This window comes from Gymnodraco acuticeps, unplaced genomic scaffold (assembly GCF_902827175.1).
Source record: "Gymnodraco acuticeps unplaced genomic scaffold, fGymAcu1.1, whole genome shotgun sequence".
NCBI lineage: Eukaryota > Metazoa > Chordata > Actinopteri > Perciformes > Bathydraconidae > Gymnodraco > Gymnodraco acuticeps.
This window is the reverse complement of record NW_022992250.1, coordinates 2,414,367-2,428,573: the sequence shown is the minus strand read 5'-3', so window position 1 is coordinate 2,428,573 and position 14,207 is coordinate 2,414,367. Positions and strand designations below refer to the sequence as shown.

Genomic DNA, 14,207 nt, shown 5'->3' with positions numbered 1-14,207 from the left:
TGTACAAACAATACTATACTATATAGTGAAACACTATTTCACTATTTGCAGCGATTTAACATAAGTGAGCTAGCCAATGTAGTTCCAAGAGGATTCATAGTAAATGTTTAGTTACAGAAAGAGGATCATTCATTTGGTGTTAATAAAATCTTTTGTTTCTTTTTAACAAATAGGCCAATACATTTTTGTTAATGGTATTTTGATTTATGTGTAATGCTAGACCTATTAAAATAATAGACTTTCCAAACATTATAAATGATAATCATTTGGTGGCCTGCGGTAAGGGCCCCCATCTGTGCCACGGCGCCACTGTTAAAGAGCCATGACCTAGGGCAAATACTTCTGAAGTACTGCACAAAGTCTATAGTTTAAAAAATGTCACGCTTCATCAATTTTCATTTCAAAGTGATACCTAGTAAATGTAGAGGAAACCTCCCACTGAGATCCTCCATCATTCTGTCAGGACTTACAGAGAGTGGTCGTGTTTAATCATTGACTCGACATAACAACACAGAAAGATCTGTTTTTCACTAGCCCTACAAAGTGAACACAGTCTAAATTGGAAAATATTATTATGATATTTATTCACAGACATGCTTTGCTGTCATCACCTTTCTAGGCCAGATAGCTGCTCCAAAGTCAGGGAAGACGGTGGCTCCTCCTGCCTCCACATCGCTCATCTGAGGAAACACACACACTCGTTGGAAACTGCTTTAATTAAACACATGTTTTGTTTGTTTTATAATTGCTGTGAATGTATATACTGTATACATTGATTTTAATTTCAGAGCACTATATAGCAAGATAGATTATTGTGTAATGTAATTTCTTTTGTAAAAACATTTGAAATGTTGCTTAATGAGTGGCATGTAAACAGGGTCCAGTTAAGGACTTTGCATGAAGTAATTTGCACAAAATAAATGTATTTCTTACGTTGTTTTTGTTTGTAGAAGCGCCACATTTATTGATTTATTGTAAAAATCAATCTGAACTTTTTGATCTGTTATGATTATAAACTGAAGCAATTAACACCATAAACTGGGTTTTAAATTGTTTTTTTGTGAAGTCCTACTTAGTATATAAGGAAATGATGAAAATTAACAAATTAAATGTTTTAAAAATTACATCTCTGCAAGTGCTGAGGATGTAGCGATGGGGGGGGGTCAAAATTACCCCCTCAGCAGTTCTAGGAGTAATGGAATGTTGGCGGTTCTAGTGTTAATGAGTGGCATCTGAAGTAAAAAACTGGGTCCAGTTAAGGACTTGCATGAAGTAATTTGTACAAAATGACAAGCCACACATCTTTATACAGTGAGGGAAAACTATAAAGACTATAGAGATTTCAGAGCACAGAAAAAGTTCCTCTAAAATGACCCAGCAGTTGTTCCACACACTACTTCATCACTGTTATTTTATGTTAGTTGTGTCTCATATCTTTTTAAACGAGTCAAACATGCTTGTTGATCTAAAGTGATGATCCTTTATCGGAAGGATGTACTTTAAATGTGTGAAGTGTTTTACTCCTTGTATTCTCTGGATCATTCAGGTGCATACATCATTAAAAAACGTTCTGTTTTGGGGAGTCATTGTATTTTGTACAACCCAGTGTTAGCAAGTGTAAAATAAAGAGTTAATGGGGGATGGCCAACACAACTCTCTGCAATGTGTACTGGAACTGATTGACAGAAAAACCTCCTTGAAGTTTGTTTCTCAGTCATCCAAGTGATGGGGTAGTGAGAGTTTTATTTTTTTAATGCGACAGCCTCTTGCCTCATTGCATCAAGTGCCTACAGAATTTGAGAGGTACGACTGTGTTCGCCAAATGAAAGTCAATCAATCCAAGTCCAAGTTGAACCAGAGCATGAAGCGAAAACAAAGAAAGGCCGGTGTGTAGATTTCAGGAAACCGGCCTTCAACCAATGACGACTAAGTGCACATACTTACGTAATTTAAAAAAGTTGCCACACGATTTCCAGTGCCTAATCTTTTGAAAGCATCAGGTTCATCTTTCTATGAAGATAAAATTCAAGAGTGAAAATACATGATGAAAGCACTGCTCTCCGACCCACGCGTACTTACGTAGTTTAGGAATGTAGCAAGTCTATTTCCGTCGGGATTCTTGTCAAAAGGAGGCTGCAACAGATGGTTAGACATGAACCCATCACTAAAAAGACATGGAATAGGAGCCCCACCACTAAGGGCACTGTAATAACACATTATGTGATAACACCACATAATGTAATGTAAACATAATGTAATGTGTTATACCTTTCCCTGCATTTCATATTAAATTATAGCATATTGCATGTGTAAAAGTGTAAGTTATACCCATTTTATTCAACGCCATACTTAATTTTGACCCATTATCAGGCCGTTGTGTCCTTGGGCAAGACACTTTACCCGCATTTGCTCCTGTGGGTAATGTCCGCAGTAATGACTCTTACATGTCTAATATGTATAATGTGTACTTGTAAAGCGCTTTGAGCACCTGTAAAAGCGCTCTAATAAAAAATGTAATGCATTATTATTATTATTATTATTATTGTATTATATCAGTACTAGTCATGCTCAAATGCATCAAATATGCATTGTTGTTACAATGTTATAGCAATTTTTTTTTAATGAAGTCATCCATTTGTGTGTATTTTTTACATACTCACTAGGGTAAAATGAATTGTGTATGTAAAATGTGTAACAATCATTACAATATGTTATGATTTATAACAAAATACTTGGAAGTGTATCAATATAGTGTTTAGCAATTTCCTACAAATGCGGGTGTTATTACAAAATAATGGTACTATAGAAGAAAATGTTGTTAAAGGTTAACTACACTTACATCCAATGTCATTACAACTTAATTTCACTAAATGTCACGCAAGTACAACTTAAAAGTTTTAAAGGAACATAATGCATATAAAACTACAAAAAGTTGACATGTAGCACTTAATTATTGTATAAGAAGATGCATAAATCATAAAGTTGGCTACTTATTCAAAGAGGATCCTCAGAAGAAAAGACCAAAAATCTAATAATCCATAAATTATCACTTTGTCATTTTTTCACCTCGGCTCATTAATGTAACAAGAAGATTATTTAGCTGGCTGCACAATACATACAGCTATAGATCTTATGAAGACCATAGATCACATCTTAGATGGTTCCCAGCTGGAACACAGAGGGAACAGAGCTGGGATCTCTGAGGGAAAGGGTCACTTAGGAACCTTTAAAGGATGGGGGGGTATGAGTCCACAATGCACCAAGTTATACAGTCAGTCAACAAGCAGTGCAGATATTTTGACAGAGTTAAAACAAACATTACACAGATTTCAGATGATCAAACTCAGTGTGATATCTCTGTGGATATCAACACATATTGCAGTCAAAATAAATGGATGAGCAGGTAGATAAGTGACAAAACAGAACCACAGTTTAACAACAGTTAACTTTAGTAACACTGGAATTATGAGTGTAATCAGGCCCAGATTAAAGAAAAGGTGGGAGAAAAAGAGGAGATGGTTTTAAGCATTTAAAAGAAAAAGTAGAGAAATAAGAGGCACAGGAAGAGGAGACAGTAATATTCAGATTATGACTTGATTATTCACAACCAAACGGCACCGTATTTTAAAAAGGAAGTGCCATGCTGTTGTCTAGCAGCAGTTTCATTTTATTTGTCGGTTATTGTTGGGCAGGATTGAAATGTCCTGGCAATAACTGTATTTTCCAAACAACTGAAGACATTTTGAGTCTTCACACACTACGAAAGGTAGGGTGATGGCGATGGAAGGCCATAAAGGTTAGAAGTGTACCTCTAAAATCTGCCAAAATAACCAAAACAAATGTTTTAAATGTTTATATATTTTTGGGGGGTTTTACAGCTAAAATGTCAGGAGTCAAATGACTGACCCTAAAGAACACAGACATGTACAAAATGTGTCCTTCACAGTGCAGAGAATAGAATAATAGAAACATAAAATTAAAGGTAATAAGGGTTTTGTTGGTTTTCAAGCAATTCAATCTTAGACAATGAGAGAATGTTCATACAAGTAATGCGATGGGCTCCTTATAATAAAGAGTACTAGACACATTCACTAACAGTGATCTTCATAAAAGTATTGAAACTAAAACAATCTATTTCCATACCCACCCACCCACACCCACACTCACTCACACATTAACTCACCCTTGAGAAGTCATAGTGTGGCTCGTACTGTCCTCCAACTCCATAGTTAGCGACCTGGTCAGCCATTGACAAAGATGATTTAAACGTTTTATTCATTGTTTTATATCATTAGGCAAACATAATCAGTTGATAACAACATGATTGTCATCTTAATTGTAATCTATCCTGGAATATACAGTAATTGCTAAATTAAGAATAATTGTTGTATACTTTGCTTGAATGTACAACTCTTCTTAGGATATAAACAGGGATAACTTTTTTGTAAGAAAGTAGTTCCAGTGAGGTCTGTTGAATATCACTGACTGATTACATTACATATCCCACTACAGTTGGGCTTTTCTTTAATGTGATTTGTCCTTGCTTTAAATAAAACAAACACAATTCAGTTAACTTTTTTTATACTGCCTTGGATAAGATATAATGGGAAGTTCTGAATGTGTAAACCTATCAGTTCAACAAAATCGAATTAAATTAAAAACGTTACCCTGCACATATCACTTTCATTTTAGTGAATAAAATCATAACAATGGATGTCAGAATACTGAGTTATATGTGAAATAAGGGTGTGTTGCTTAATGCAATTCGGTCTATTGTCCCTGTATGAAATTACCTGTAGTAACTCTGCAGTGTCTACTTCGAGGCCTGTGAGGTCTTCTATTCTCTGGTTGACTCTGGCAATGACAGGATCATCTTCCTCTTCTAACCATGCACTGGGAAAAAAAACATTAAAGTGTTCATGTAAAAGCATATAGTACGATGCACAAACACACTTTAACCCTGGTGATTGAGTAATTCAGAGCTCAGGCTGGACACTCAGGATTAGATCCTCAAGTTTCTGTGCTCCTCTCCTGCTCCTCATCAAATATCAGTCCGAGTATTTTGCTTAACCTGTTAAGCCCTGAGCCTGTTTTCCAGGTCTCAGGCTCTAAAATGACATTCCCAGAACAAATGACCAGTTTGTGTTCGGGCGGCAGACACCCTATCCGTTTTTAAGAGTGTGCTTAAGACCTTCCTTTTTGATAAAGCTTATAGTTAGGGCTGATTAGATTCAGCCCCTAGTTTTGCTGATATAGGCTTAGTTTGTCGGGGGACATCTTACTTCTTCCTTCTCTCTGTCTATACCTGTGTACTCTCATGTTCCGATTAACCCAGCTTCCCCAAATGTCTTTCTTTTGGTGTCTATATACGCCGGGATCCGGAGTCATGGATGATCCTGCGCTCCTCTGTCCTGGATTGCGAGCCCTGGATCTTGAGTCGTGGCTGTGGTCCTGGATCATAGGTCCTGGATGGATATCCTCGTGGATTCATCTTCCTATTATACACACATGCATTTCCAAACATTTGGACTACCTATGTTGCAAATGTATTATCTTTTCAATTTACACACGGCATCTATTGCACGTCTGTCCGTCCTGGGAGAGGGATCCCTCCTCTGTTGCTCTCCCTGAGGTTTCTCCCATTTTTTCCTTTAAACTGTGGGTTTTCTTCGGAAGTTTTTCCTTGTACGATGTGAGGGTCTAAGGACAGAGGGTGTCGTATTGTCATACTGATATTTTGTACAAACTGTAAAGTCCACTGAGACAAATGTAACATTTGTGATATTGGGCTATATAAATAAACATTGATTGATTGATTGATGACCATATTTTCCTTTTCATAAACCAGCTCAAAGTCCTTTAACAGTTTAACAGTTTAAGGGACACAGGAGGTAAAAGCTATGATAATAGAAAATAAAAAAAATAAGACAAAAACAATAAATACGATAAAATATAAAAAGCTCTAAAATAAATAAACCAATACAAAAATAAATAAAATAAAAACCCAATTAAGATAATACAGATTCAAAGCTAAAAAAATAATAAGAATAATAAAGGTTATAAGAATAAATGCCTGTCGTGCAATAACTTGTCAAAACCATTTTGCCACCCGTAGCCAACTTGTAAATGTCCTAATGTAATTTGTTGTAAACGTCTATGTATCATCATTTTCAATTCTTGCAATTAAACAAAAAAAAAGTTTACATGTGTTATCACCTTTTGATTTTAATGATAATAATTTGGATTGATTTAGTCTTTTCTTGTAAACCAAATTACTTCTTTATTCTGAACTAGTGGAATCTGAGCACTGTTCACTGAACACTGCTGTGGAACTTGTTTTCTATAGCAGTCAACCTGTCACCATGACAACCAACTCCGGTCAGGAGCAAGAAGACAACATAAATCACACCTGGGAGTGTGATTCGCACACCATATGTATCTCGCGCATGTGAGGTAACAAAACAGAGGCCTTAGGTCACATTTCGGAGGCTAAATTAACCTAAATGCCTTAGGTTAGGACCTCCCCCCGCAATTACCCATATCTCAACACAGTTTGCAGGATGGACTCTTCTGGGAAACCTTGGAAGATAAGAATGATAGGGGCATAATTTCACAAGGGACTCAAGGTGGAAGGATGGGAATTTGCACCCAAATGTACAGCATGGGAGCACACAGAGTTCAGAGGATGAGATTTCGTGCTGTTTCCCTTAAATCAGCTGCAGATGTTAGGGCTGTATCCTCCAGAATGTGCTGCCTGTGACCTGAGGCAGCCTCTACGCAATCTTTCATTTGGTAAACATGTTTTCCTCTTAGGTCCAATGGCATTATTTGCTTTAATAGATTGGCAGATAATTGCCATATTCAGTTATCCGAGTTAAGTGAATAAAGTTAAATACCCCCTGAGAAAGCAGGCCTTTCAGAATAGATGTTGTGATACAGTGTGACATCGCTTTTATTCACTTGTATTGCTCATAAACTTTTCTCAAGGCCAGGCTAAAAAAAACACGTTCAGAGTTCAGCAGCTTCTGGGGTTTCCAATTACTCTGCTCACAAAGATATCCTTCACACAGGTCAGCATGCAACAGGCACTTTCATCATCTGCAAGCAAGGTAAATAAACTCACAGCACACCAAGGGGTGGCTGAGTGAAAAGCAGCTTTCACACTGCGGTACTTTTCCCACAAAGGTTCATGTGAACTTAGTTCATGTGAACTCTTTTATCGCGTTCACACCAAAAAGAGCCGGTACTAAAATTAGTTAATGTGAACCTTTTTACCCCCTCGAAAGTCCCTGCTAGAGAGCAGGGACTTTCGAGCGGCTCTCTTGTGAGAAAAGAGCTATATTTCTGATTGGCTGGAAGGATTGCAAACCACGCCCCGTAAAACTCCCAAAAAGTTTTGTGAAGCCGCCATTTTATTATCCTCGCATTAGCATTATTAGCATTAGCATTAGCCCAGCGCAGAAACGCAGAGAGACTAACTTATGGCAACACAAAATAAAACATGGGAGTGGTGGAGATGAGGAGGTGTCGGCGTTCTGGCGATTTACTCGGAAGGCTTCAGTAGAAGCTGCTGGGAGTCCCAGCAGCTTCTACTGAAGCCAGTCCCTAACTCCGGGGACTTCCGGCCGGGGACTTTGGGCGGCAGTATACGCCGTGAAGTGGTTTGCGGCCTGCCAATAAACCCAAAGCAGAAGAAGAACAAGTGACGTCAGCGGCTTCATTTGCCTAATCCACCCCCAGGGACTTTTTCCAGTGTGAACGCGATCTGTACTTAGTTCATGAGAACTAATATAAAGAGTTCTCATGAACTAAGTTCACATGAACCTTTGTGGGAAAAGTACCGCAGTGTGAAAGCGCCTAATAACCGACAACCACAAGCTCTAACTGACCAGGAGGAGAGACAGAGGGATAGTGTGTGTGTGTGTGTGTGTGTGTGTGTGTGTGTGTGTGTGTGTGTGTGTGTGTGTGTGTGTGTGTGTGTGTGTGTGTGTGTGTGTGTGTGTGTGTGTGTGTGTGTGTGTGTGTGTGTGTGTGTGTGTGTGTGTGTGTGTGTGTGTGTGTGTGTGTGTGTGTGTGTGTGTGTGTCTTTGTCTGTGACATACAGTACCAGTCAAAAGTTTGGACACACCTTCTCATTCGAAGTGTTTTATTTATTTGAATTATTTTCTACATTGTAAATTAATACTGAAGACATCAAAACTATAAAAGAACACATATGGAATTATCTAGTAGGCTAAACAAAAAAGTGATGAACAATCCAGAATATGTTTTATATTTTAGATTCTTCAAATTAGCCCCCTTTTGCCTTGAGGACAGCTTTGCACACTCTTGGCTTCTCTCAGTCAGCTTCACTAAATCATATTCTGGATTTTTTAACACTTTTTTCTTAACTAGAATATTCCATATGTGTTCTTTCATAGTTGTTATGTCTTCAGTATTAATCTACAAAGTGGAAACAAATGAACAAAAACCATTGAATGAAAAGGTGTGTCCAAACTTTTCACTGGTACTGTATAGCAGACACGTCGCACCCACAGGTGTGACACATTCCGTATAATTACTACTGACAGAGTTATAGCCACAGATTGACTGGAATCAAAGAATAAGCACAGGTTTCACAGCAGAGTGAGGATGTAGTTTGGGTAAAAGGCAAAGGCTAAACCCTGAATAACCTGAATTACACGGCAAATAGTATCAATACTAAATAAAAGAAAATCAGTTAACAGTAAGCCCTTTAATGCTTGTAATCCTCAAAAGTGCTTCCAAAAACCTTTTACCTTTTGGACACTCTGTAGTTGGCTGTGGTCAGGATGCCTGTTTTGGGGTCACGGACAGTAGCTCTGGCAAGCTTATGAAGCAAAAACAACACACAGATATACAATTATTGATGATTATGTTTATCATAAACATTACGCAGAAGAGTGTGTCCACTTATTCAATTTATCAACATGTTGGTAAGTCTATACATATTGCTGATTCAGACGCTTTTCTCTAAATAAACACCTTTTTATTCATTCCAAATGTAAAAACTATTGCTTTGTACAACTTATCTTTGAAAAAAGAAGCTGCACTTCATCACCTTACAAGCTCATGGCTTTAGGATTTTTTTGTTCTGAATTAGGTGTTAAACATTGGTATTTTGTTTCCTTTAAAAGTACTAAGGTCACTGTACAGGATTTAGTGTTATGTCCTGGGTTGAGTGCAGAATGTTTAGATGTATTATCATTGATGTATTGCTTCTTGTCTCACCCTGGGTTTGGCCAGCTGCTTAATCCTCTCAGTCTCCTCGTGTGACAGGACGTCCAGGTAGCGTACGATGCGGGGGCTGTCCCACTCATCCTCCTCTTTTATGGGCTTCAGCAGGAGACGAGGGTTCCTGTTTCTATCCTGGTAGCGGCAGTACAAGTGGCTACGCCTCACGTCATTCTGGTCAAACATACAAGATAAACAGAAACATTATGAAGAGAGGATTTATTTAGGAGAAGTGAAATCAGATTTGAAATGTCTGCCACACTGCTGCTGGAATCTAATGTCACATGGAAAGGATTGACCTTGGAAGCCCGTGCTCGCTTCAGGTGCACACATACAGGTTTTTAACAACATTTTGCTTGTATGGAAAATAAATCCTTGTCCTGTATACTTGGTAACCTCAAATATTTCCCAGTAAAACGTCAGAGCAGAGCAGAACAGAGCTTTTATTAGCTTAAGTGGAACATTTTGCTATAAACACGCCACATCGATCATAGCTGTAAATGAGTTTTATCAGCCTTTTCTTCCCAGAATTGCTCGACAACCATATAATCCGTCTTTGTGAAAGGGGTGTTTATGCCTGCAGTAATTGCAAGCTTGCTGTTATAACTGTCACTTTACTGCAGGTTTCTTAACATTGCTCTTGTATATTACATCAATTCCTTTATTTGTTGTTGAAGCTCTAATCTAATGTCAAAATAGGTATTTGCTCACTTCAAATGTACACCTCAGAAAAGTAGGTAGAGATCTAGTGATTTTGACTTCCTCTTTATATTATAGATTTTGTATCAATGAGCATTTTTTTTGTCCTTATGTCTCACCATTCCGAGCCCCTCTCCTCTGCAGAGAGCTTCGTAGATGTCTCTCTCTGGGAGGTGGTCTTTGGGTCTGGTGTAGGTTCCCAGCTGGATGGGCTCCTCAGAGGGCGGCGGGTAGTCCTCCTGGTTCAGCTCACTGAGCTGCTTGGTAAGCAAGCCCTCAAAATAACGCAGGTTTCCTCCTGCCCTCTGGTGGCTGGGATCTGCCAATACAAGAAAATGTTGGTCATTTGTGAAACATTTCTACTCCGAAGTGGAATTACCTGTAAAGCAGAGGATAACCTGTGTTGATGTTTACTATATGGCCACATTTTATAAAAGTGATTTTTATAGCTTTGATAGTTTATTTATTTGACCTAGTGGTTTAATTATGATTGAATTGAGTACAACATTTTGTCGACTTCATGAGTGTTATCTTTTAAATAAGCTTTATACTTCAACTCCACTATATCTCAGAAGACATATTGTACCTTTTACTCCTCTACTTTGATCTGAACAGCTATAATGACTATATAGAATCTTTTAGCACTTGGTATTTTGCATTTCTTCTTCAACAGTTATGTTATTTAGTCACATTTATAAATGCAGGTATTTGCTTAGCAATGGAGTAGCTGATGGTGTGCTTTTTGTAATGGTGAATAAAGAAAATGATCTTAATATTTCCCATGAGGAGTCCCTTGTGTGCTTTAGATATTATTTGAGGTATTTAAGCAATTACAGAAAGTACAGAAAGTAGAAAAAGCACACTACCTTGTGGAAGTCTGTGGACATGCACTAGTTCATTAGTAATCAGATGAATTACAGCACCATACTCTGCCGCTGGTTATTTTTTATGTAGGAACAAAGCTGCCTTGTGTGTACCAAAGTTACAGTAAACAGAGGGTATCTTAAGTATCGACTTGCTGGACAAAAATGTGCATTTAATTATTTTTGTTGAAGGGAATTTCAGACTTCTGAAACGAGGATTCAATAAACAACATAAATGAGTATGTATGCTATTTTCCAACAGCACTGAAGTACACTGATTTAGTAACACAAAGTATAAACAGTTTTAAATAATGGAGACATGCTAAAGAAACAAATGTTGATGTATGGATTAATGACTGGCTCTATGTTTACCAATATTTGTGTGGGTGACAAAAGGACCACACACTTGTTTTTGTCTTGCATTTTATCCATGATTCTCCTCACACTATGTAGTCTGGCTGTTTTGCACCTCACTGTTGCAATAATGTGTTTTTATATATGTCGGTTATATGCATTTGTTTTACCTCTGACTTGTATGTTACATTTTTTACTGCACTTCCAGTTTTATAGTTTATTTGTATCAGTTGAATCCGCTAACGTTCTCTATTGTATAGACGCTCTCCAACCTTTTTTAGGATGAGAGCGACTTTCAAAAAATAAAACAAGTCGTGAGCTACTTTTACTCCTCTTTTTTTTGTTTTTTGCAGTGTATATATTTAGCACATTTTAACATTATTATATGCTTACCTTTAACCTTTGTGTGCTGTTTGGGTCTGTGGAACCCGTTTTCAGTGTTTACTAAAATAACATGTATGCAATTTAATTATTTTTAACCTGCTTTATTTGGGGGTGGACCTCACCTCCTCTATGGGGGGTCCTCACATCTCTATGGGGGTCCTCACCTCCTCTAGGGGGGTCCTGGGGCATGCACCCCCGGGAAGATTTCGTTTTTAAATGTTGAAGTTAAATGCATCAATCTGGTGCACTTTGAGCACACAATGAATTTATGGACACAGCTCTCAACACTCAGATGAAAGGGAGCTGTATACTTTTCAATAATCCAAACATCTTTAGAATATGATCACAACCAACAACAAATCATTTAAACGTGTTTATTCTTATCTTATGTTACCTAGTTAACATTCTTTCTTTTTATTTATGCATATTTTACTAATCACTCCCCTTTTAAACTGTTTTTTTTTTTTTACTGTCCTATAATACGTATTGGAATGATTTCTTACTTTATTTTTTACAACTATATTAAATAGATAAAGGTGTGCTCTCTCGCTCTCTCTCTCTCTGTCTCGCTCGCTCACAGAGGCTGTGTGCTCCTCCATGGCGATGATGGCTAGCGTTAAAAAAATAAATAAACATATTTGTAAAGTGGGAGGCACAAACGGGATTTGGAAAAGTGGGGGGGACATGTTACTTATTGAGGGCTACCGGTCGCTCGCGATCGACATGTTGGAGACCCCTGGTATAGACGTCTCGACACGGAAAAGCGGATTCGGAGCCCGAATAGAGGCCCTCTGTTTCGCGAGCGCCGACACGGGGGGTGGCGGTGCTAGTGGAACACAGGCCCGAAACCGTGCCGCGCCACACTAATAATAAGCGCATAGCTGCGCTTATTATCAATTAGCGCTCCCTCCTCAAGATGAGGCCCCACGCAGTCTGCGTGATCTGCCTGTTGGGAGGGACGGCCCTGTTGTGTACACCCTATACGATCATTCCCTGAAAACGTTGACGCCATAGCCCCACCTTTCCTGCTCACCCCCGTTCGCCAACAACAACAATGGCGGATCACAGGGTTGCGTTCGTGCTCTACAGCTCCTCTACCACAACCATCAGCAAAAATAACAATTTAATATAATAATAATAATAATAATCGTCATCGGTCTTCTTCACTGCTTTTGGTGTATTTTGTGGCGGAGGTACAGCGCCACTTACAGGCCCGGCATATGTACTACAACGTCTCCAGCGGGTCGAGCGGTCTCGTGTGGACGGACACGTTTCTTGAGCCGATTCCATGTGGACGGAATACTTTTTTGATATCGAAGTTTTCGTCTCCCGTGTGGACGGGCCTAAAATAACAGTTACAAACCGCGGGCTCTTCCTTTGTATGGACAACACCCTGCTGCTCTGGCAAGCCAAGAGCTCCACTGCAGTGAAAGGAGAGGCATTAGTGAAATAGCAAGAAGACAACCTATCAATTAGCCTATGGTGGAGGAGTGCGGCCTTATTGGTCAGCTCACTGGTGTCTGTATGTGTGTGTATGTGGGTTAAGTGATCTTTAAATACAGTTTCCCTTTTTGATTTCTAAAAATAAATTCCATGAACTCATTCACCCATCCCTTTTGGCTGCATAAAAGACTGACTCATGCTGAAGTAAATGAATGACAGATTTGTTAATGATGTAATGTGAAAGAGTGTGCACACTGATTTGAGCTTCTAGGTTTTGTCTGTACACTTTCCCATGTTGCATCTTACCAATAGCCACCAGTCGCCGTGTCAGCTCAATGGCTCGAGGTAGGTCTCCCATTTGGTAAACAGAGTAGCTGAGGTAGTCCAATATGTCGCCCTTGGCAACCTCTGTTTCCTCCCCGGCATCCAGCTGCTTTAGGGACTGCTGCATCCACAGCACAGAATGGTAATAGTCTGCGTCATTATACGCCGTCTTCCCCATATCGAAGCAGTCCTCCACCGTCAGCATGACATTGGAGTGAATACCTGTGGCAAAATTCAATACATTAAAAAGCATACAATATTGTGTAATATCTTTACCTACCCAAGATCATGTTCTACACGACATATTTGTATGATTTCATTGATGAGTTTGGACTAAACGTTTTTTAGCATTATTTTTGTATATGCAATATTTTGGGTCTAAATCAATTTTGTAGGAAAAAGTATTATACAATTATTATTATTATTATTAGAACAAATCTAAATATAATGTATCCATCCTGGGTATATATATATATATACATACATTGTGGGGGAAAACTTCTGTGTAGCAATGCAGTGGGAGTCACCGACTCAGGAAAGAGACACGGGGAGAGCTGGAGCTCTGATGTCAAACACTGATGGTTTATTTAGGAGCTTCGGCCGGAGAATTCACAAAACAAGTCCAAGAGCCAGAGGTTCTGACTTCACGGTAGAGTTGCCACGTCAATTCTGAAGAACTCTACCCCAGACCCGTGTATTTAGCTAGTTCAGAGAGAATAATCAACATTGTGCATAACAAGATAGAATCATAACACCTCTATCAGCTGACGCCAACAGGCAGGAACAGGGAGACACAACACTGAGAGCACAGCAGCCAAGGTTACAGGTGCCTGTGCTCAGTCAGGACAGTATGAACTGATAAACTGGGTCAAAGTTATGAGCTTTGGA

The 14,207-nt window shown here is 38.8% G+C and overlaps 1 protein-coding gene across 8 annotated transcripts in view; it reads right to left on the bottom strand.

The window, feature by feature from the left end:
• p4ha2 (procollagen-proline, 2-oxoglutarate 4-dioxygenase (proline 4-hydroxylase), alpha polypeptide 2) overlaps nucleotides 1-14,207 on the bottom strand; it is a 39,915-nt gene that overhangs the window by 2,111 nt on the left and 23,597 nt on the right. For 3 of the 8 annotated variants that reach the window (XM_034206627.1, XM_034206628.1, XM_034206632.1), the window contains 9 exons: nucleotides 13,302-13,541; nucleotides 10,071-10,270; nucleotides 9,250-9,426; nucleotides 8,778-8,848; nucleotides 4,794-4,893; nucleotides 4,184-4,237; nucleotides 2,080-2,133; nucleotides 1,945-2,010; nucleotides 612-680 (listed from right to left, as the gene is read on the bottom strand). In XM_034206627.1, coding sequence (XP_034062518.1) covers nucleotides 612-680; nucleotides 1,945-2,010; nucleotides 2,080-2,133; nucleotides 4,184-4,237; nucleotides 4,794-4,893; nucleotides 8,778-8,848; nucleotides 9,250-9,426; nucleotides 10,071-10,270; nucleotides 13,302-13,541 — 1,031 coding nt within the window. Of the gene's footprint in view, nucleotides 1-607; nucleotides 681-1,944; nucleotides 3,225-4,183; nucleotides 4,238-4,793; nucleotides 4,894-8,777; nucleotides 8,849-9,249; nucleotides 9,427-10,070; nucleotides 10,271-13,301; nucleotides 13,542-14,207 lie in introns of those variants that run through there. The other 5 variants (XR_004568122.1, XM_034206631.1, XM_034206630.1 and 2 more) reach the window with 5 other exon arrangements.